This window comes from Cyphomyrmex costatus, unplaced genomic scaffold (genome assembly GCF_001594065.2).
Source record: "Cyphomyrmex costatus isolate MS0001 unplaced genomic scaffold, Ccosl1.0 scaffold90, whole genome shotgun sequence".
NCBI lineage: Eukaryota > Metazoa > Arthropoda > Insecta > Hymenoptera > Formicidae > Cyphomyrmex > Cyphomyrmex costatus.
Window position 1 is genome coordinate 162683 of NW_017280484.1, and position 25523 is coordinate 188205.

The 25523-nt window shown below is 35.5% G+C and overlaps 1 protein-coding gene across 1 annotated transcript in view; it reads right to left on the reverse strand.

Annotated features, from left to right (window-relative positions):
• Nucleotides 1-25523, reverse strand: part of LOC108781756 (lachesin) — a 38293-nt gene that overhangs the window by 1046 nt on the left and 11724 nt on the right. Inside the window, exons 2-8 of the mRNA XM_018549831.1 lie at nucleotides 11093-11182; nucleotides 8547-8668; nucleotides 3852-4037; nucleotides 2847-3039; nucleotides 1225-1356; nucleotides 1022-1141; nucleotides 319-489 (exon numbers count right to left, since the gene is read on the reverse strand). Of these exons, the coding sequence (XP_018405333.1) occupies nucleotides 319-489; nucleotides 1022-1141; nucleotides 1225-1356; nucleotides 2847-3039; nucleotides 3852-4037; nucleotides 8547-8668; nucleotides 11093-11177 (1009 nt within the window). The 5' untranslated portion in view covers nucleotides 11178-11182. The remainder of the gene's footprint in view (nucleotides 1-318; nucleotides 490-1021; nucleotides 1142-1224; nucleotides 1357-2846; nucleotides 3040-3851; nucleotides 4038-8546; nucleotides 8669-11092; nucleotides 11183-25523) is intronic.

A 25523-nucleotide genomic window follows, 5' to 3' on the forward strand; every position in this document is an offset into this window, starting at 1 on the left:
ATTAAGAGGCTAGATGTCACATAAACGTTTTAAAGAGTTTCATAAATATAAAAAATGTTATATAAATTGTGGAATGCAATCTTTCTGTTCTTCATGCACTGAAAAGGGAGATCTTAATTTCAAAGAAATATTTCTTTAAAATTAAGTTTTTCCGCAGGATGCGTGTGCTCATATTTTCATTCTATAAAAATCGCAAGACGACGAAATAAAAATAAATACTTTCGACAGAATTTGATAAGGAGATTTAATGTGGAGATTTATAATATAATATTTAATTAATGAATTTGTTTACATCTGTACTAATAATTGTTACTGTACCTTGTAGTCTTATGGACCCTTCCGCTTTTCCGAAAGCGTTTTCAGCGGAGCACGTATAAGTGCCGAAATCAGATTTGTCAAGGCGTCTGACAGTGAGATTTAGTTGATATGCATAGTCGTTGATGATTATTTCTGATATATCGTGTTTCTCGCTCTCAAGTAGTTTGACTCCTAAAGTAAATATCTTCTCTTCAGAGATAATTATATCGAGAATATATACATTTATATTCTAAAACAGAATTCTTTTTCATTTCAAGCTTCTCCAGGGAACGGGAAAAAAGAAAAATAGTCATTTTTTATTAATATAAAAGAAATGCATATTTTTATCTTTTTGGTAAAATTAATAATTCAATGGAATGAATAATAAAATTGACGTGGCTATTGTCGCAGAGAGAATTGCTGAACTATCTAACTTTTTATCGAATTTTTATCAAATAGCTATCTAAAAATTTTTATAGTTTTTAATCTCGGTGAATAAAGTTAACGTAGATATAATATTCTCAGTTAAAACGAAATGCTTTGTATTTTAGGTTGGAGAGTGCCAACAAATATACCTATGTATAAATCGGTGAGAAATATAATAGATAAAGAAAAACTTTGTCTCAAATAATGATTGAAAAAAAATAGATAATTACGAAGCAACTAAGCAGTGCTCGGAAGGAATAAACAAGTACACGTGAAATGAAAGCCGGTGTTTTCTCACCATTATTTCTGTACCATGTGTTTAGAGCCTTCGGCGAGGACTCCACGTAGCACTGAAGGAGGACGTCGCTGTCGACGGGTGCCGCTACTAACTGGTTTGAGACTTTAATCAGCGGTTTGACTTTAACGAGAAAGATGCAATTAGTCGTGTAACTTGTTCGAACGGAAGTTGCTAGCTAGTGGCAACACGCGTACGCTACTTACAACGGACGTTGACGTAATATCTCTTGCTGACCGACGGCGGCACTCCGTTCGACGCGATACAGAGATAAGATCCCATCTCCTGCCGTTGAATACCCCGCAGATGAAGTTGCTCGCCCTCAAACGTACGCGCTGCTTTAACATTTCCGACGTGATAAAGGATGAGAGATTCGAAAATACAGATGTCTTTCAGACGCTCTCAATTTTCGACGCAATAATCTTATTCAACCGATATCATTTCTCAAATATCATCTCTTTTATGCAAAAGATACGCTACATTATCTGCCATCACGGTTTCTTTTTCATGAAATAAAAAAAATTGCAATTAATCAGTAAATCGATATTCCAATAAAAAGTTTTGTCTCGGTTTTAAGTGAGAAATATGTCACTTTATGTCAAAATTATTCGTGTTAGTTTTATTTTTTAAACATTTTTTTATCACTATAGATTACTCCGTGTCTTTAATCATGAGAGAAAAAGATGCTAAAAGAAAAGATTGACGGCTGCTTTATGGCGTAGCATTTGAAATTATAGCTGTTGCAACCGCAATTAAAAATGCTATGCCAGATTCAGTCAATCTTTTCTTTCAGTGCATTTTTCGGAAATGAAAATAATTTGCGGAATGTGAGCTCGTAATCGTCTTACCGTGTAAAGACATGGTAATTAAAAGCTTTCGAAAGAATACAAAACCAGGAGTCTGATGTGTGATTCCACGGCGGAGAGGGGACGGCGGAGTCTCACTCTGGCGGGATGGAGATATCGCGACGACGTAACGTTTTCGCGACGCAATGTACACACTGGATATTGCAATCGGGTTCGCGAGTCGATAGGAGGGGGACCGTGGCGAAAAGGAAATATATGTAAAGTCAACATCCATCACTCACAGTCAGGAAGGCTAATCGGATGGCTGCTTTTCCGCGGGACACGGCGCGGCGGACACCGTCGTCGTTTGCACCGTCGCTCGTTTAAAAGTGATCCGCTTGCAGGGGAATATTTCATCTCGAAAATCACATCCACGCATGGATCAATTAAAGATAAATCGCTGGACATACGGTTTCGTTTAGCCACGGCCAATCGCATTCTTTTAGAGAGACGGCATCATAATCATTAGTCATATCCCGACGGTGGGAAATTTTCATCTATCTTCGGCAATGAATCGGTATTTCGCGTTTAATGGCATCCCTCGGTGAGGTATGATGGAGTTTTATTTCAACCTTTTCAAATCGCAACAGGCAATCATCTTACTTTCACATGATAGTTTAAGCATTATTGTGTTTAATTGACAATTAATCAATCAAATCGGAGCATGAGTTTTTCTATTGTTATCCATGTATTGTAATCTTCGAGCTTGACAACAATCATGTAATAAAGCGTGCTTCTGTCAACATTAATTATCTTACATTTTGTATACAAATGGAAGAATCGATATTTTGCAGAAATATTTCAACATTTAGCTAGATATAGCTCTGAAAATAATTTTATTGGACTATAATGATAATTGTATAGCAAGCATGATGAGGAATGCTGCAAAGTTTTAACATTCTGACAATATTAGCTTGAGAGTTTTAATTATTTTGACAGTTCAAACAAATTATTTTCAGATCAAAAACTACTTAGCATCATACTTCGCTTGACGCTATTCTCGTTCCTCAGCGTGATGTTGCGCCCATCTTCCCGTCGCCAGATCACCACCGGTTCCGGGTTGCCGGTAGCTCGACATCGCAACATCAGATCGCCGTTTTCCTTGGCCGTCAGCATATCCGCGGTGTTATCCAGGTCCATGATATCGGGTGGTATCACGACCTTCATGTGGCCGGTCTACGCGCAAGATTCGTTACTATTCGAAAAAGTACTGATCTCGACAGTTTAACTACTGTACTCGACAAAGCTGAATTCAAAATCGATCGAGTCTCGAAATATTTAATGCCCATTTTTACTATAGATTAACTTTTTTAATCTCAGTTCGACTCTTCACTGCTCTTTTTCTTATTATTCTTATGCCCAATTTCTTCACTTCTAAATAATTTTACCCGAGCGAGATTTCTCCCATATTAAAGATATCTTTTGGATAAAATTATCTGCAATTTATCTGAAAGTGAAGAAATTGGCAGAGTAAAAAAGCTTAGGTAATGGGTGTATAATATTTAAATATTTAGATGTTAATTAATATACTATAGTAAATGTTTGATTTCTCTTATTTCTATATATTTTTAATTATTCTCGAAACAGACGAAAGAAATTAAAGTACGAATCGATATCCCTTGTGTACGATGATTAATCTTAATAAAAAGGAATTCTGATAGGAATGAAAGCATCTCCGTTAGTCAGAGCTGACTTTTCCCTCTCATTCGCTCGAGCGAGAGAAATAAAAAAAAATCCGTTCTAGAGCTCAATTTTAAAAAAGTAATTATCAGAAAAGAACTTTACAACGTGACACGAGCGTTTCCCAGTTCCGTGCTGAATATTCTCCGTTTTGTACGGACGTACGCAGCGTATGTATACACGTTGCATTCACGCGGCATTTGCGTTATACAGAGAGTACGACATATCATCCCCCTATTCGGCGGCAATGTGGAACGTGATAGAGAACGGCGATGACTGTCGTGCTAATGTTCAACGGCTCTACTGACCTGGCTCCTCATGGGATCCGTATTAACTTGACACATGTACGTGCCGGAGTCGTTCGGCTGAACGTTAGTCACGTGCAGCTTCCATGTGTTATGGCCGTTGTGAGTGACGGACAAGCGTGGGTTGTGCGCCACCATATGCGTGTGAATGGCCAAAATCGCACGCGAATCCGACTTTATCCAGGCAACCTGCGCGTGACGTGACAAAGATGTTCATTTTGTCCACATAATGACGAAGATGTATCTAGAAATGTCTAGATACGAGACAATAATAATAAAGCAGCCGACATTATATAATTACAATTAATATCTATATATCTATTAACTGTGCTTGACGTGATCAATTCGCTGAATTTATGTATAATTTATTAGAACTTCGCAAATAATGAAGTTCTCTCGCATGACGAATATATTTTGTAAATATCCTTCTGTAATATAAAATTCTTTATAAACGTCAATATATATTTCTTTATGACTAGTAATCGTAAATATTGAAATGTTTTTAACGTATTGCCAACACACGCACATACAATTGCAATTTAAAAAAGAAACATTTAATTTAACTCACAGTTGTCCAATATTATTTGCGTTAACATTTTTATGTAGCAAATCGTAAATATCCATGTGAGTAATTGGTAAATAAAAGGATTAGTGAAGATAATTTTCGCGAAAGTCGAAAGTCTTCGATGATAAACTCGATAGATATTTCGAATATACAATAAATATTATAATTACTGTATAGATTGCGTTCCATTTAACGCTCACAATGCTCGTGGAACCGCGTATTTCATCCTCGTTTTGGTCAAATATTAAACAAGGACAAACGATGCTCGCGAGCGTTAAGTGAAACGCAGTCACAATTACAGAAATGGATAACTGATTACAAAATAGCGAGAAAAATGCGTTATTATTTTTTCAGCTTTACATGACACGATGCTCGGAAATAGATACACTTTTAATCTATTGAGGAAACTATTAAAAAAAACCGCATAATAACAGTTAACGATTGCACTTCACAGTTGATCTAGGAAATATGATAATAAATAAACTAAAATAAATGACGTAATTAAGAAATGTGCATATTTATAAATAGATGATACGTATAACTTTCAGGGCTTCCTGCTATTAGATCTTCTTAAGAAACAGCGACAAAAGAAAGTCATAAAGATAAATAACGTGAAGTACGTATTTGCGGAAAGAAAGATTTTTGCTCTTTCTCATGTAGGAGAAGAGAGAGGTTGCATTTTACATAGAAGGAGATTGAGTCTAGAAAGGCGCCAACTGTTCATTAGCACTGTGCCGAGCTGGTGCTTAAAAAGCGTCGCGGTGCTTGCGAAAGGCGCTTATCGGTATTCATACTGAGACGCTGGCGCGACGTTCAGGCTGCACTCTCAAATTCCGCTCAGGTTTACGTTGCTACAACCCCTATTTCGAGCCCTTGCCAGCCCTCTCTTCTCCCTCGCGCCGGCACGGATCGGCAGGCCGATCTGTCATATTTCAGACGGCGGTGAAGCCAATGAGCAGGATAAAAGGGTTTTCAAATCGCGGACAAAAGCTCGCGTCGCTGCGTTTTTCGATTGACAATGGAATTTAAGATGTTATACGTAAATACGTAAGAGAGATCAGGGACGTTGGAGACAAAGCTTTTTGTAGCGACGACACATTCGCCAGAATCTATATCTCCGTGTGTGATCCATCCATCGTGGATCAGAAGCAATCGGCCAGGTGTCCTCATAGACATCTGATATGGCTGACGCACACGACATAATCTACATGACATTACATCTCAGGGTATTGCATTTACGGTGATATTACGCGGCATTCAGTTACTAAGTTTAGTATCCATGCGTAATATATATGTACGTTGAAATTGCACATTTCTAAATTTACTGGTATTTAATTCGAGTTGAGAGACATACGTGTATACTTACTATAGCAGCGAAAGAATTATTTCCGAAATAAAGATATTTGATATTTTTCTATACATTATAAGAGCTTCATCTCTCTCTCAATTTGAAATACATCACCGACGTAACACTATGCGAGTCTAATTACAAGGCTTGAATTTCCTGCGGAGAGATGTAGCATCGGAGGCTTCAGATACGGCTGCACCGATCATTACATGGGACTGCGGTAAAGGGTTAAATTTCTGAGATTAGATGTTACCGGATGCACGAGACGCGGTTACGTGGAACGCAACGACGAGTTCGAGCCAGCTGCCAAATTAAACAGCTTTCGATGTAGGTATTTTTGATGCCGGAACGAGCATACGTTTTTCTAACGCGAATTTCGTTCCCTCTCTGCTATCGCAAAAATGTAAGTATACTTTTCTCTTTTCTCCATTTGGAAAATAAAGTACAATATGCACATTACAGAGAGAAATAAAAAATAAAGTCACGTAGAAAATGTATATTGTACGTGATTAAACAGAACGAAAAAAGAGAGTAAAAAGATAATATTTTGCATGCGCGCACGCGAGGTTTCTCTCTACGCCAACAATACATCCAAACGAGATAGGAAGGGAAACAAGAGAGTAAATGTTATTACAGTAACTGATCGGAAATTGAACGAAGTTGAGATTGAACTACTGACTTTGCACGAAGGTATCATGATTACATACATATGCACGAAAAAATACGCAACTCGATCAAACTATTTCTTTCTGCAATTTCATAATTACCAAGATGTGACACAATTGGATATAAACTGAACAAGTTCTAATATTTTTCAAAGAGTCTCGCATAATTTTCTTCTAAAATATCTTTCCGCCATTATTTTTATTATAGCCATAAACGATAGAACTTTATTCGTGTAATAATTTTGAGAGATGTATAAATTTAAATTTAACGCTATTAATTGCAAAAATTACGCCTATTCTTTTGTACAGTTTTCCCACCTAATCGCCGTCTGGTTGAAGTACATGAGGTGCGTATAAACGGTGTAGCAAAGTCAGCGCGAATTGCACAGGAAAAAGGAGAGCGAAAAGTAGGAGGAGAAGTGCGGCGGCAAAAATCAGGGCTATTCAGCGTCGCTATATTAGCAGATCTGATTTATGTCCTTTCTTCCGTCGTTCCCTTTCTCTTTCCGGTGAGGGAGAGGGCGAGAAGAGTCCTTCGGCACAGCCGCGAGCGACAAGACGGCGAGTATCTCCACGAGCACGCTCCAACGGCGTTAGAAACGCGATAGAAACGATTGTCGCGATCTGAGCACGCAATCAAAACTTGGACTTCTTCTTGAAAGTGAATTACTCGCGACCAGAGTCCGTCCTAGAAGAGATTCCCTGGATTCTAGATCGTACACACAACCGAACGCTTCCCTCGCAAACGTATACAAGTCAGTGATTGTGTATAGATACACGGAGAGCGAGTGTTTCCGCGTTAAATCGTTGCAATGTTGACATGGCGGAACAATTGCGAGAAACAAGCAACCTGCCTGACAGCGGCTAAATTGCTATTAACAATAATTGATAACGTTCAGGAAAATAAACGTACAAATATATTCTCGCTTCGGAACAAACGTGGCAGATAATTAACGTGTTTGGAGGTGAAGTACCCCGCGATGAAAATTTTGAGTCGGTTTACAAAAAAGTCAACATTTAAAAATAAAGGGCCTTTTGCGAATAATCTAGGTTCGAAAGAGTAAATACGAATTATTCGGCTAATTTTAAGTGTGCTAACGGAATATTAATTTCAGATTTAATTACAGAGATATTTAAACATGAAAGTTAAAAGAGCCGCAATGTAAATAATACTAAAGAAAAAAATGGATCCTAAACTTGTCACTGAATTTGTCATTAACGTTTAATTTATTCCCGTTTATTGAATTTATTTCGTATCTGTAAAATTGAATTTGAAGAGACACACGCGAGTTTCGATGAGATTTTCGTTTTGTATCATCTTTTGACGTCCGGTCTTCATGTATCTTTAATCATTGTAAAGATATTGCGAATAGAGAAAACCGCACAGCAAGATCGATCGAAATAGATAGTTTTCCTGATATGAAAATAGTGTTCTTTGTTGTCTCGATACATTCTTCCGGTTTTGTCTTTTTGTCGTCGGAAAATGCTGCGAATACTCGACAGTTTCGCTTGATTTGCATTGTTTCGCTATTCAGATCCAAGGAAAACATCTTGACATTTGTAGCGTCGCTCGCGGCTTCTCCCTTAGGAGTTCAAGAAACGACAATCGAAAAAGTCGATGAATCGTAAATATCTGACATTTTTACGAGAGCTAAGTTATATCTCGTGCATTTCAAAACAACACAATATAATTTTTTTGTACGTAATTATAATTTTTTATAATTAAATAACTAAATAGATTCGATCTGATTTTGCTTATTTTATCCTACTGGCTTGTTAAAGGACGTCGTTAAATTAAGTACCGCTTATTATTCCTCTACTTCTTTTGTGCCGCAAAATTAGCGTTTATTTATATGGTAGCGCATTGCTTAATGATGCAGCATTTCGAATGACCACTGCTCGAAACATGTTCTGATAATATTCGCTTAATAATCGAGCGGTGGAATAATATAGTTCCAGGTGGTTACATCGCAATTACTCGACAATACAATCCGTCTAAGTTACATCCGATATATTAAGCGAAAATACGATCTAGGCCATACTACTTACTATTTCGAGCGGTGGCCCTAATCGACTAGCTAATTACAACATGCGCACGAGAGCAGCACGAGTACATTTACCTTGTAAGACTGGAGATGATTAACGACGCAGGTGAAGGAGACGTCGCGACCTTGAGTGACCGTGTGATTTTCTAAGAGCGCCAGAAATTCGGGCAGGATCTCGGACTTGGGCGGCGTTTGTCCTGAATTATGTAATTAGCGATTATACGCCAGCGATTACGGCTAAAGCGATCAGTGAAGTTAATCCTTAATTAGCCTACCACGCGGCCAACTTGCCGTCGATACGGATATGATATATGGATGGCGTATTAGAGAAATTTCGGGTCCCTCAATACAAGAATGCTCATCATCTTTTTGCGCCGCGCGAATAAAAAATTAATTTAAATCGTCATGCATTATTTGTGCATATTACGAGTGGCCGATTAACCAAGTCGTCGATAATCATAATTATTTCTAAGAGTAGTGTTTGTGGTTACGTCACTAATAGTGAACTGTATGATGCGTAACTTTGAAAACGTTCATTTCTAATGAAAATTATTTTCTAAGAAGGTTGACATAATTGATTGGCTTGTATTTCTTAATTTATTGCAAACAAATATATATATATTGTGATATATAATTATAATTATATGTTATCATGATTATTATTGCTATAATATTTATAATAAAAAATGTAAGTTCTACGTGTATTAATAAATATATTTAGTTGGGGAATCCAAAATGTACTGTCATAAAAATGGTGCAATTACTATATAATTTAAGTATAATTTATACTCATTTTTGGTTCAGTATAATATTTTATATCAATCATTATAGCAATAATAAGCATAATTATAACATGTAATTACAGTCATAAATACTAAAACTTTTTCCTTCAGCGCTTATTATACTTTCTATTTTATTATCATATAAATCTTCTGGAACGAATTTTGTTCATATTTTACTATGCCACACGCAGGGACAGTCAGTGCGTCGTATAATGGGGTGTTGATTAATCGCGTTATAGGCTCCATAACCTTCTCACGTCACGGTAGTCACCCCTCGCATTCTCGCGTGGCGGATGCCAATTCGATATGACGTTACGTTTTACACAGGAGGTCGTGCGTTGATCATCTTCGTAATAATGAAATAGAATCTAATAGGTGAAACCAAAAAAAAAAGAAGGTATATTCTTCCTGTATACCTTTTGATAAGCTCGAGGCGAGCACGCGAGCACGAAGAAAAGAGAGAAAGTTTCGCGAGGAACGGAGTGTTTATTAATCACGTGGAACACGGCCGAGCGAAAGTTCGCTGACTTGTGGAGTAATCATCATCTATCATGATCTATCGCGTGGAAAGACCATCCCCGAAGAGCAGGTAATATTTTCGTTGGTCCGCACATGCAAATCGAGTACTCGACAATCTATGCATTGTGATTTGTATGCATCTACAACGTAATGAGAAATCAAAATCCAATATTGCCTCCAACCGAGAAGGTGTCTCAATAAACGAGGAGACGATCAGACTTCCTAAATGCATTTTGTCCAAAATTTCATTTTTTGAGTTAGAGATGGCAATGTTTAATGTTGAAAGCATTTTTTATTATCAATTTATGTGCTGAAAAAAGTCTAGATCTTCGAAATGCGTTATGTACTTTAATTAGAGGCAAACAAAATGCAATTTTTTAAGTAAAACAATGTATACTTCCAATAAAAGAGTTATGAGCCATAAATAAATAAATAATGTTGAAGTGTCTAAATTATTCAATTTGTTTAACATTATTAGAAATAGTTTAGTAATTTTATTTAACATTTTACATCTTACTGATTGGCAAATTGTTATTTTTCTATAAGGCACGTGATTTCCTTGTCGCTTTTCTGAAAATTATAAATTTTGGTCCAAACACATTTTAAAATTATGCTCCTCAAATATTGAATTATAAATGCATTTCTCATACTTTATTACTTTTTACATTTACAAAATCTACTGTTTCGCGAATTAATTTGATAAGATATGATAGGTTTAATCGCATTCACAAACTCTATCAAATTTCTTTCGCGTTTCTCATTTTAATGTAATAAATATACGTAAATTTCTGTAAGTTTGAAATATCATCTTTGAAAAAAAGTTTCGTAATTTACGGTCATGCAAACGAATATAGAGGTAATACATTAAATATCTAAATAGCGTAACGATACAGAATACGAGCGCGTTTCGTTTTCCGGGAGAAAAAGGGGGAGAGGAGATGGCGGCCTCTGTGCTACTTTGCAATTCCTGCTTCTTTTATAAGTGAGGATTCTTTTTAAGCTCTCTCGAAAACGCGAAAGGCTACCGATAGCGACGTCTTCGGAGAAGGATTCTATTTGATTCTTACCGTAACTGGAGCAAAGAAAAGCGGCGCAAAAGTAACGGGCACGATACCAATCGCGGCGGTCCTTGAGTAGAAGGGGAGGAGGGGATTGTCATTTCGTGAGGATTAAAAACTTGTAACTTTTGCTTCTCCTCGCAACTCCCCCGAACGACGATCTTTTTGTTTTTTTTTTTTACGTAGCTGCCATTCGTATATAAGAATCTACGCGTCACGGAAATACTTACCTTAGCGAAGCGGTATATTCGAGACTTCTTACCGAGACTGATGTGGAGGAAGGTGACAATAAGGGCGCACAGTGCGAAGTTCCGTGATGCCATGCCATAGGGTAAGCCATACGCCATACGTACTGCAACAAAAAGCGCGAAATAGAAGCAAGCACTATATTAAATATTATAGTATAAATAAACCGCAAGTAACAATATGACATTTAGACTGGAAATTATTTAAAAATATTTAACGACTTTAATTTTTTATTTATTACTGTTATTTATTATGAATTGATTAGTAATTTTTATAGTAAAACTTCATTTACTCGTCGATTGAAAATTAATATAAGCACTGCGGTAAGGCTAGTGCGAGTTAATGAACAGAAAATTCTCTTACTAAAACAATTAACTTTGAATCGTCTGAATATCGATGAAGTGATTTTCAACGGTGTGATTTCTCTTCCGTCGACAGGCAATAAATTTACACATACAAAAATAAATAACATGGATGATTAAAAAATATCGTTAAAAAAACAATGATATTTCGAACAGAAAGGATTACTATTTTTTATTTATATTTTATCAAAATTTACAATATATAAACTTATAAATAAAAACTTTAACAAGTTGCGAGATCAAAGATAAAAGATTTCTACATTCTCATCACTAAAAATCAAAATAATACATACAAACTAGTTAGAAAATGTGAGAAGATAAAAACTTTAAGAACCTACAAAAATTCCTGCAAAATATTTAAGAACAATATTTAAAGGCGAAAAATGTAATCGATTGAAAAATATGGTAGATATACGATATAATAATTTAGTTATATCTTATTAGTGATTTTGCAAATAAGGTCCATGTAAAAGTAAGATATCGTTAATTAGAATTTCCACCGACATATAACGTACCAAATTTCGCGTAAAAGGATATATGGTACGAGGAAGTTGTTATGGCGAGGCGACTGGTCGCTGGGGTGAGAGAAGAGAGAGGTCGAGGTTGAAATCGAGAATTTTGCGACGTCGTCGACGCATGTTCGGAACGAGGATATGGAACGGAGAAGGCGGCCGGGGGGGGTGGAGGGGGCTGGAATCGCGTGAATATTAACTCGACAGTTGGTCGCCACATAAACGCCAACCCGCTGATATATCTGCCGTTCGCCCGTCGTCGACCGACCAGCACCGCAATAATACTCTCGAATGACGGTGGAGGTGCACCCTCTTCTCCGCACCCTCACACGATACGCACACTCCGATCTGCGTCTCGGGAGCACACGTGCGCGTGGATGCGTGTACCATATATCACGTATACATATACCATATGTATGTATCATACATACGATGTACAACGACCACAGTCCGATGGTCAAATGAAAATTTCGCCCGCACGCTAAATAAAGTTCGTCCTTTATAACTGCGGCTGGTCTTGTCCTCGCTTTCGCCGAAAATGCAGTCTCGTTACGAGTCGTGTTTAAGTATAAGTTACTCTATGGTTGCTCCACTGTCGTTTGACGCTTTTCCGTCCTCTCCTGTGTTTCTCTCTATTTCCCCTTGTTCCTTGTCACACTCATACCCGACACTCAAACTCAGACATAGTTAATTACAATCGCACTACAGTCACTAGCATATTACGATACTCCTAAACGATAATCGTACTATATTTTATACGATATACTCTCAAGTTAAATGAACGCCGCGTATTTTATCGTTTATTGAATTATGGGGCGGCTTTATTGAATTCAGTGCGCATATACGTACATTGGCGCGAGACACAATCATATGTATCTCTGGTGATAAAGAATTACGATTAGGGTGAAGAAAACTACGATTGATATTTTGCAAATTAATACAACAAACAGAATTCAAACGGTAGAAGCAACGCGAGACAATCATATGTATCTCTGGTGATAAAGAATTACGATTAGGATGAAGAAAACTACGATTGATATTTTGCAAATTAATACAACAAACAGAATTCAAACGGTAGAAGCTTATTCTGACAGATCACCGACGCAAAAACCCCGAATTTATGTTATACGCGGTTAATAAATACTGAAACACGAAATTAATTACGATCATATATTGATGATTAATTTGAATTGTAGTCATTAGTCGTGGAAGTCAATTGTGATTGATTGTAGTCATTATTATCAATCCGTTTCGTATAAGCAATGTTTCGTTAATGACCAAAAAATTCGAAAATAATATCGGGAATTCTAATATCGTATAATACAATTCGGATAACGAAATTTTGACTAATTAAAAAGCACGATAGATCATTTGAAAATATAAAACTGAAACTTAGTATTGTACATACGCATGTATTTCAAATGTATAAATTCAACGAGGTTATACGTAGTACAATAAATAATATTTAACTATTCATTATTCAAATTACTCGATTTGATTATTTCGCACTTTCAATATAAAAACAAGATAAGACAAGCAATTATTCTTAAACGAATTATTTCAAAGTGTGACTTCAAATACAGGTATTCGGATTTAAGAATCATCAAAATACAAGCTGTATCCTGAAGAAAACGTTACAAAGTAATAAGTTAACTCTTTATGCGAATCGCTTTAATGTCAAACGCGAGAATAAATTACGCGAAATATCTGCTTCGACAAATAGCCGTTGCCGCCACAGATCGTTAATCGTAGGAATTCGCATTAATTGCACTGACCGATAGTTATGTTCATTTGATGGTTTGTGATACTTAGCGCGATTGCATTTTGATAATGCGCGATAGCACGCGGAACGTCTTGTCGATTCGATAGTTTCGCTACGCAAATGACTACTTAACCTTCCACTCACCGAGGCCTCGAGCCTCGTAACCGCGCTGTAAGTAGTGTAACAAAAACAAAAACGTCGCGCGACATGTCTACCACCCTTACCCCCTGCAGATCGCGCGCGCCGAGACGCAATATATTGAACGGTTTTTATTATAACATAAAAGATATTTACAATAAATATTTCTTCTCTCTCTCTTCAATCTTAATTTTATTTTAATTTATAATTATTAATGTACGAGGAGCAGACTCTCTCTCTCTCTCTCTTTCTTTCTCTCAAAGTGTGCTATGTCCAAAATTTATCATTTTTAAGAAACAAGAAAGAAAACTGCACGCTTTACAAAAAATAATAATCAGTGAGATGTGAAATATTCAACAAACATTTGCTAAACATTTGTTAAAAATGTTAAACAAATACATTTTGTTTCTAATTAAAAGACATATAATTTACTTCAAATGTGAAAAATTTTTTCAGCACATAGCTAAATTGATGGTGTGGATAAAGTAATATTTTCAGATTACCTCGTAAAGTAGCTTAAAGTATGAGAGTTTCAATATATACTGAACACATTATTATCACCTTTAATTTAAAAAATGAAAATTTAGACAAAATGCAATTTGGAAGTCTGCTCCTCACAATCAAGGCAGCTTTTAATTACTATGATGATTTAATTTGAATATCATTTTGCATTATTATTATCAAAACGACAATTTAAAAAATTACATTTAAAATAAAAGTTCAAAATGCATTACGGGATAAGTATCTTCGAATCCAATTAGCGCTAAAGAGACTATTGTCTGTAAATACTGTGAAATAATAATTTTTAATTTCAATTTTATCTAACTACAAGAGAGTTAGTTTTTCTCATAATTCTTTTTTTTAAATTTCTAAAAAATGTCTATTCAGCACTACACTTTGAATTTTTTATATATTTAATGTAAATGTTACTGTATTATATTTATACACAGGAAATATAATAATTTATAATTTTATATATATTGGACTATTATAGATTCAAATACATCCAGCATTCTGCTTTGAATTTTTCATTGACTTAAATTCGTAATTTGTTTGTCACTTTCAAATTAGAATGTTTTACATTTTTTTTTATCGCAACGTGTTTGAAACGGATTCATTTCAAGATAACATCGCAATACATTTAATCAATATACGCGTTTGTAATTAAGTTCGTATTTTAACGTTTATCAATTACATGGAATATTAAATAAATCATATTCCTTCAAATGTGAAAACTTCGAAAGAGGTGTTATTTTCACATTTCGATGAAATTTCATTATAATAAACGATAATAAAGTACGCGGAGCGTACGATTAACGTCGAAAGTATAAGTATGTAAAATGCTATGCAATTATTCTAATTTGTTCATTAGAACGTACAATCGTAATTAACCAAATTAACCGTGTTTCCGCGAGTATTACTTTGTACAAGTTTAAACTGATAAGAAAGAGGAAGAGAAGATCGAAGAAGCCTGGGAGGCATCTAATGATGACAAAGCAACCTGAGATAAGTAAATCATTATCTTTCATTTTACTTGTTACTTGCAGAAACAATTATTTATAATGATTTCACGATATTACTCTTTTATTAAATTGTATTTATTATCTCAAAATGTGAAACTTTGTCCCGATACGTTATCTCACCTATTACGCTTTTTATAATATAATATGAGATGTATAAACATTATATAGAGATTTTATTTTAAATATCTCATCCAAGGCGAGGTTCAAGCGACGGTTACACGTAGACGGGTGCATGTTTAAGTTAATGAAAATGAAATTTTCGCGAATATTCCGGTTTAATATCCGACAGTAACATTGCAATATTACAACATTGAATCTTGTAAAAACGTTAAAGGCAGATAACGACGAATTCACATTAGCATGCACGAGGACATCGTCATAAATGCTAAAGTGAATCGCGTATCATGGGGAAGAGCGATAAACGATCGAATACCCCTTTGAAGGGCCGATCAGTGGTCAGGATATCAAAAGCCTCTTTGACTTCGGCGATGCAGTTACCTATCGTTCCACTATGCGCGCAAGCACATTCAACTATTTCCTTCCGATGAATAATCAAGCGTATCCGTTAACGTCTGATAGATTGAAAATTATGGACCCGGATGTAATTTATTTGAGAGCACGTGCCTAAAGGGTATACGTGCAATCATTAAAATACAATCGTTCACAGCACGATTAATTGAGCATTATGAAAATGCATTCGCTTATCACGTATTCCACCTAACTGGCAGTATCATCGACCGATATCTTTATTAGATTTAGAAATCTTCCGGAATATATATATAGATTATTATATCATAATTACAAGCAGGATTATATCGGTTTCTTGATTATCTAAATTGCAATATAGAATTAAAATTATGCATTTTCTAAATTCATATTTCTCATTTATTTATACATGAAGTTTTATGAAAAGTTTCATGAAAAAGGAAGATGTGGAAGAAAGAGGTAAGAAAAATATTCTGCGTAAAAATATTCTGTGATTTAGTGGTATAGGTTTTGAAGAAACTTGATACCATTTCAGTAGTTCTCAAAGTATGGAGAAAGTTGATAATTGGAAAGTCGATATGTGCCCACGTTATTAGATTTACGTAGCGAAAATGTTCGTTGTACATGTGTAAGTGCACATGTGAGAAACTATAATCGCCCGCGTGTATACTTAAAGCTGAAACATTCTTTTGCATTGGCAGTTTACAATCCAGATTCTGCGCACGATAAGCTTTCCTTTAAATAAAATAAATAATAATTTGATTCATTATCACTTCGGAAAGAAAAACTGATTAATGGTCCAATAAACTGATTAGCTCTATCAATAACTCTACATCAGTAATGAATAAAATATCATTGTATAATTAAACGCAGTTTATTGAAACACCAATCGTTTCTTTTTCTTAAGGGATTCATATCCGTTGCGTTACTATTATAAAAAATTGTGGAATCTGTTTTACATAAAGCCCGGCCTAATTCTATTTCCATTAAGTTAACCTAGTTCTATTAAGTTAAGAATATTAGCGACAGCAAAATGTTTCCGATAAAAAAGGAAATTCGAAATACGGAAGGTAACTTTCGCTTCTCGCTCCTTCCGCTTTCCCTCGCTGTATTTCCCAATCTCGTTTCTGTTTTTCTCTCGTGTTTTACTGCAGTTGATTCCTGAGGCGTACGAAGGGAAAAATAAAAACCGCCATCGGCTATCTGTTCGTTTTATCAGGTCTGCCAGCGAAGCTATTACTTACGCGTTTCCAACGGTACCTTTTATTTCGGCTTCCGTTTTCTCACCACGGTAGTCGTGTTACATGTTTCACAATTGCTCGATGCAATTCTCACGTGTACTTAGTGTTCGCTATACTCTTTTCCTCTTGCCAGTGCACCTCATTTCCCTTTGCATAAGGCTAATCTTCTCAAGCGAGTCTACTTTCAGAAGCAAATAACCAGCGTTCGTTTCGTTGTAAGAAGATCGTTCATTGAATTTCAACCGATTCGCCAGACTTTAACATGTTCTTTGGTAATCATTACAAAACATGAACAGACTTTCAAAATGCATTTTATCCAAAATTTAAAATTTTCAGAAAACGATGAAGAAAGCCACAAGAAAATTGCGTGCCCTACAGAAAATAATAACAATTTTCCAATCAGTAAGAATATGTAAAATGTTCAACAAAATTGCTAAATAGTTACTAAAAATGTTAAACAAATACATTTCGTTTGTCTCTATAGTTAAAGGACGTAATGCACTTTGAATATCAAAATCTTTTTCAGTATATAAATTGATGATGTAGAGATGCTTTCAGATCATCGTATATTAGTAGCTTAAAGTATGAGTCTCTCAACATTGAATACTATATTATATACTTTAAATTAAAAAAGTAAAATTTTGGACAAAATGCATTTTGGAAGTCTGCTCCTCAAATAGTTTAGCTCCTATTTTAGATTAAAAGCATTTTTCACAATATAATTTTTTTAAGAACTAACAGCTACAGCTACATCAATTGAGATTAGTAATTGTAAGTCTTTAAAACTTAATTGTGTAATATTAATTCAAAATTATTTATTATGTTTAAAATATATTTTTCAATAGATATATTTTATAAAAATATAAATTTTTCAATAGCGCCATATATAAAAACATAAACATTAATATATCACTGAAATTTTCGTATTTTTTGATAACAAATTTCTAATAATTCTTTAGGTACTTTTAAAAGTTGCACGTTGTTTAGGAAAATTAACGAATTATGAAAAATCTGTTATAGTTTAATATAATTTTCATATTTTTGTATGCATTAGAGATTCTTTCCATTTGAAAAAAAAAATGAAAATCGTAGAGAAGAGAAGAAAGAGAGAGAGAAGAGTTGCTAATAGTTATTAAATTAATATCTTCAATTATTCATTTTTATTATAAAATGTGTAAAATATATATATTCGCTCTTTTTCATTGCGTATAAGTTTTTTTTAAATGAAAATTGCTTACAGCACATACATCTTTTTGGTATTGTACGTAATCAATAATTTATTTAATTTGATAATCCCTGTTGCAATTCAATCTGATTATCTTTTGACAGGCACTATCAAACCTGTTTGCTATTGAGTTATATGCACCCATTAGGGTAATTCATGCACCGCGTTTGTGGCGAGACTAAATCTTGTGTTTAAGCTACCAGGAAATCAAGTATTAGACAGGAAATCAAGTAAAGCACGACGTGAATACATCAATCGCTGATAATACTCACAAGGATTACTATTCTAAGATAAATTCATACATTAAGCCGTTACATATGAAACAATGGATTTGGCGAGTAAACAGAATGAGGTACATGCTTTTGCTGGCTTTGATAACAAATATCTCATGGCAAAATAATATCAAATAACACAAAATTTCCTCTTCTCGATGTATCAAATAACGTTTAAATAAAATCGTTTCTATACAAAAATACAGAATTTAATTTTCCAAATTATCGCGACTATTCAAGTTACAGCAGAGCTCGGCAATGCCGATTCCGATTAATTACAAATATCCGATTTCAATCGCTAATTTTAAAGGTACCCATCGGTACTCTGAATCGCAAATGAAACAATGATAAATGCATTCCTTAAATTATCCACCGGAATGGTTTCACGTTTCACAACAAAGAAATTTGATCAATCATTCCTTCGACATTCGTGAATAGGAGATTTATCGACTCCTTTTCCTATCAAAGGTGATGTATATTACTTTATTGAAAAAAGTACTTTTTTCCCAATAAAATTTCGCCTTCGGATATGAAGAGCCGTTAACGAAACTTATCTGGCATATTCAACTGTTCTTCTTATTTGATCTGAGAAAGCACAACTGCAGCAGTTTGTGCTATTCTCCCTCTTATATATCTATCCATAGTCTCATTTCTCTCTCTCTCTCTCTCTCTCTCTCTCTCTCTCTCTCTCTCTCTCTCTCTCTCTCAAGCAAAACTTTCGTTAATGCGACCGGCAGGAACGCGGAAATAGCGATTAATTATTGATAAGATGCCGCGTCGCGAGGAAAATGACTCGAGGGATTATCGTAACCGCGCTGCTTAGTACAAACTTGTCGACGGTATAAGTTACAACAAAATTTAGCGCGAATCCTGAGATTTTGATGTTACCGCATCTTTTGATATTATAAGTAATAATAAGATATTCCTTACATGTCAGCTTTATATATATTACAAGTAATATAAAACTTTGTTCTTTTCCTTATTATTATATAATTAAATCCCTTTTACTCGATTACAGATTATTAAATGTATGCATATCAAGAAGTGAACAGGTTAACAAAAGATGTTCATCTATTCATGATCTGATATAGTTAGGTAACGAATCCTCATACACGCGACTAATTCCTATACTTATGAGATCGAATTCCACGTTTCTCTCCTCTGCTCTCACTCTTCTGTCTCCCTCACTTTAGCAAACTTCTATACAATAACCACATTACACATTCGCTATAGTACTACTGTAACAACCGAACCAGCACTTAGCGGCATATTAAATTTCTTCGTTAACTATGTATTGTACTGCTGATTATAGGACTCATTATAATTATAAGGGTAATTATATATTACGCGCGCGTTACCGATGCATTTCAGGACTTATAATAGAAGGATCATTTCATCTCGTTAAATAATAAAAGCATCTGATGGAGGGAAAATAGTTCATAACCCACATGAAGTTGAATATATCTTATCGCTGATCAATATAAATTCAATAATATGTAATTTCCTTAATTACTTATCGTTCAAGCTTCAATATACACACACATACTTGACGCACACATACTTGCGGTTTTGAATAAAAAATAACGCTATTGAATATATGTGCAATAACAATTTATAAAGTACTAAATAAATCGAAAAATAAATTCCACTCGGTAAACAAAAATCAAATTTGTTTTTATATCTCACAAGTATAATAATAATTGATACCTGTTTAAACTAATAAAATGGATTTTAATATCGTTAAGCAAATAAGAGCATGTTTCATTGCAACAGAAACAAATATCTAAAAATAATATCGCTCACATTCACATTATTTAATCGTAAATCGATTAAAAAGTATTTATTCTATTTTTATGTTTATCAAACGGTAGACAACAACATATTTCGAGAAAAGTAAAATTAACTGTGCACAATGCATATGAAATTATGTGCACAATAATTTTGTCATTGAAAAAAAGACGTATTACATAAAAAATATTAACGCAACTACCAATGAACGAATACAATCTGACTCGCTCCGTAGTGCATTACTCATTGTTAATAAAATGCATTGAAAAGCGCTAAAGCCTATATTCTATAATAAGGTCGCAAGCCGTAAGAAATTGGCCAATCATAGTTAAATATGAAATAAGTAATCGACTATGATTTGTTAATTTCTTACAGCCTATACGGTTTGCAACCCTATTATAGAACAGATTTAACAAATATCGCGGAACATTCAGAGATTATAGCAAATCTTTATAATACCATACCATTGTAAAATATAATAATCTTAAGATTGTGCCAATCGCGAAAAAAATATTTCTGACAGATCTTCCTTCTTTTTCTAAACATAAGCCACTGTCAAACCCACGATCTCTAAATTTCTCTTCATGCCGGACAAATTTGTCCTCTTATCTTCGAGATTAAAATAAATATTCTCTCATGATATCACCGCGCGAGTTACTTTACTAATTACGTTACAAAGGGATTGCTGTTGAAGTTCCTAAAAAGAAGTTATATGACCGTCTGCCTTTACCAGCTTTCTCAGAGCCTTCTCTCCACCTTCCTACTACAAAACTTAATTTACTATTTCTTACTATCTAACTTTTTTGTCAGCAGGACATCTTTCGGTCGGTTTTCGTGTCGTTTGTCGAACAAACCGTAACAAGTCGTGCCAGTGATACCTGCGTTCTACAGAATATACTAGACAGGGTAAATTGTACTATTACACATCAAACTTTTTACTGCAAGCGTGTTCGTAATGATACGTACGAATATTTAACCGTCTTTTCCACGCCGCGACTTTACTGGCACTATGGACAGCATTTTTGCCTTGTCCCTGCGGAACAAGCGTGTCGCTCATCAAAGAATAAATCCGAGATCGTTAACATTGATATACGTCGCTCTTTGACACAGTTTTATACAACAAAAATGTCGGATTCATAAATTCAATCTCGCAAATTATAATTGCAGAATAGATACAAAAGGAAACAAAAAAAAAAAAATAAAAAATTTTTCAAGAGATTAATCAACGATAAAGAGGCGAGCCTCATATATATTTCGTTGATGAGAAATATATTAAAACATTATTTGTTACGAGATTACGTCGCGTTTATGGGAACAGTAGCAATTAGAGAGAAAGAGAGAGAGAGAGGAGGGGTGGTTATTTTTTAATTAGCGAATACTGTAGAATAAAATATGCATGGCAGTTATCTATATTTTATATATCTATATCATAGTTTGCGTTTATTACATCCGAGAATCTGAAAACACTTATTAGCGCTTGAAAATATTTAAATAATATTACAAAGTAAAGGGCAATTAGTAAGAGTCAAATTAAAAATTTTAACATGTGTGATGTAAAAAAACGTTTAACGTATAGACATATTTACGATCAAAAGACAAATTTAATATGTATAAACGAACGTGTTTTGGCATTACAATTGTGCCATCTTCAGTTTGGTATTGATGCAACGAAAAACCACAAAAAAAAATGTGGCTCGATGAACGCATAGAGAAAACGAAATTACGAAATATTTCTTTATTTTAATCAGTATCATATATACGAAGTATATGTCTCATACAATTATAAATTTGTTTTGAATGAATAATGGCATTCTTAACAAAAAAATTTTTGATGGTTCGGTCATGTTTTATTATATAATGTTTCGTTCTATTCTATTATAGTTATGCACATTTTCACGATCATTGAGAGAAACGTATTACCGTCTTTCTACCAACTATTCCCACCTTGCGGGGGTAGATCGTACGTACTTGTCAAACATCTTAGACACCTTATGTCACACCATTCATATGCGGTTGACCATCGCTTGAGGCGACACGAAGGGACGACGTCGACGTAACGACGTGCGAGTATGATGTGAGAAACTCAAATTGCTTTTCTGATCTCTTTTTCTTATCCTTTTCCCTCCTCTCTCTCTCTCTCTCTCATTCTTTCTTTCTCTCTAATTGCTTACACACCCAACGTGACACGTTGGCATGCAAAAGGCACGGTGAAATAGCGATCGACTGTATCTCATTCTTTCTTTCTCTCTAGTTGCTTACACACCCAACGTGACACGTTGGCATGCAAAAGGCACGGTGAAATAGCGATCGACTGTCGATGAGTGTGAAACGTCGTCGCATGAGCAACGTTATAGGGTATAGGTTTCGAAGGGAGTTCGCCTGCGCGATGGAACTTAAGGATTGTGGTTCAAACTGTCTGCGAAGTTAGGAGGCACCTTAACACATACATTCTCTCTCTTTCTCTCTGCATTCTAGAAATGTGGCCTCAGAGGACGCCTTTACCGCCATCCTCTCCAACCTCCGTTTAGCTTCCCCCAGGCTACTCCCCCGTGGATTCTTCCGTCGCGATTCTCGGTTGCGTTCAAGGTATCGATAGAGAATGGCAAAAGTATCAGAGTATCAGCTGAGAAAAGAAACGATATTCACTTACGTGCTTCCTTGCAGTCGCTAAATCGTGTTAAATCGAGCCACGGGAAATGAGAGACGAGCGGAGAGGAGCACCATCTTTGACATAATGCGGTAGTCACGCGATAGAATGTTAGCGTGAAAATATTTACTCGAAAATAGCTACTCCTCTCGACAGTTATTTATGACAATCCTTCGTTTAATATATTTAATATGTTACACCCTAAAGCAGAATAAAACATACTTTTTAAATTAAATTATTATTATAGCATATTATATATACGATAGCTAGGATAAAATAAGTATTAATTAATAGATTATACGTATAAATAAATCTAAACATGAATTTTGCGTAGAGAGTCGTACAAAATATTCTTTTACACGACTGTGCTATAGTTCGAATATCGGCGGCTAATTCCTGCATTAAGGCCGCAATGAGTGCAGGGTGTGCGAGCGATCAACATTATCCAGCGACAAATCGGGTCACCCCGAGGAAATCGGGTAGGAAGAAAAAGGGCTACATTCGTATAAAGAGGCTTAGCGACGATAAGTTGGCGCCGCCGCAGCACTTTGCAACATCAAGGGATACATTCTCCTCGTTGCTCTTTACCGCGGGACCACTCTGTAACTGAGTTCGGCGGTATTCAAACGTCGAGTGGGTAGCTCACCGACGTTTTATGTGTCTGTCTCTGTATGTCTGTCTCATTGATCCCTCGGTAATACGGCGTGATGGATTCGCAGTGAAAAACGCGAGAGGACGGGCGAGGAGGCCGCGCGAGAGCTTTGAAACTCTCATAAAGAATTAGGAACACGGAGAAAAAAAAAAAAAAACGAGACACATAAATTCACAGCGATATTTCGAAGTCGAATAAAAATCCTACCGAGAAGTTTAAGACCAAGATATGCAGGCATATAATAAAATCTGTTGAAAGGAAGGGTCGGCGGACGCGATATGTGGTGGAATTAGAAAGGTATATACGGTGCGCAGCGAGGAGAAACCATACGAGTAACACCCTCGCTCTCAGTAAGGATCGATACATGATTTCCGTACCTTCATCCGTTCGCGGAGTAACGAACAATCGGTTCCGCGGTGAGAGAGTACGAGTCGAAGAATTGGAGAATTTGTTACTTCTCCAGACGCCGCACAAAGCGGATCCGATAGGATTGTGGTGGCGCGCAGGAATTGGTGTTCGCGCGAGTAACCTAACACCGGATCGACAGAGAGAAAGTAACACACGAAGCGATGGAGGAAAGTTTCCTTGTGGTAACTAGATCTTAAACGAATTATTGCACCCTGGAGAAAATATTCTCTCATCAAAGAACTTTGCTTGTTAATTTACTTGCGTAAACATGACAGAGAGAAATTACGCTTTGGTATCTTTATACGAAAAGTAGTATATGAGATATACGTTATATACAATTCTTTCCTATTTATTGCTCAACGTTGAATCTCTTAAAATAGCCTGTCAGATTGGCGAAATGCTTCAGATGATAATATCACATACACAAGTTATACAATTTATAAAATTAAATTTTAAAATTGACACGACTCTCTCTTCACGACGAACTGATTCATGACGCGAGAATTGAATTCTCGCGTCGGACAACCTGCTAATTCGTAGCTCGTGATTGCATCTTAACGCCACTTCCAACACTGCAGTGGACGGATCGTTCCCCAAGATATATGCGCTAGTATGATGATACTCGCGACGACAGAGGGTGATGCTGGACAGAGAGCATATAAATGAGAAACAGAGAGAGAGAGAGGAAGAAAACGCTCGACAGACGTCGAGTTACGCGCTAAAAGCGGAACCAACACAGGAAGCTCATTAAGTTGCACCCCGCGGGCTGGGACTACACACAGAGATACAGCAGGTGCTCCTTTTCATCGCCGCATATCTATCCCATCCGTTTGCATCGTTTTTGATTACCTATCTCGCTCGATCCCCTTCTGTTATCTACCATGCCACGCGTCGTATTCTTCATACGCATTATGCTGTCTGTTAAGCGTCATTAGCAAAAAGGTTATGATAATGAAAAGCACCCGAGGCCCGACAATGAATTCTTTTGCGGTGCAGCATGTTTCTGTCTGTGCTGCCTATAGTTCATTTTTGCGAACCACTATCGTGCCAAAATTCGTTCAATAATATCGTATCGAACGAAAGAACGATCGTGAATTCGAAAAGTGAAATTAATAATTAAGAATTATAGAAATTTGGCAAATTTATTTTATAATTCCTACATTTACAGGGCACATATTCGATTTTACTGCTGCGAAAATATTGATTATATAATGATTCCTAAATCACTGAGTGTATGTGTGTGTGTGTGTTTTATTAAATGACGAATAATTATTGATATAATAAATGATGAATATTTCAATAATATATTTAATGTATTATTACATGAGAGAGTAACATTATTAAATGGCGAAAATCAATACGTTATTATGTAATAATAATAATAATTGGTCGATATCAAAATAATATAAAAATTTCACAAGGCTTATACGC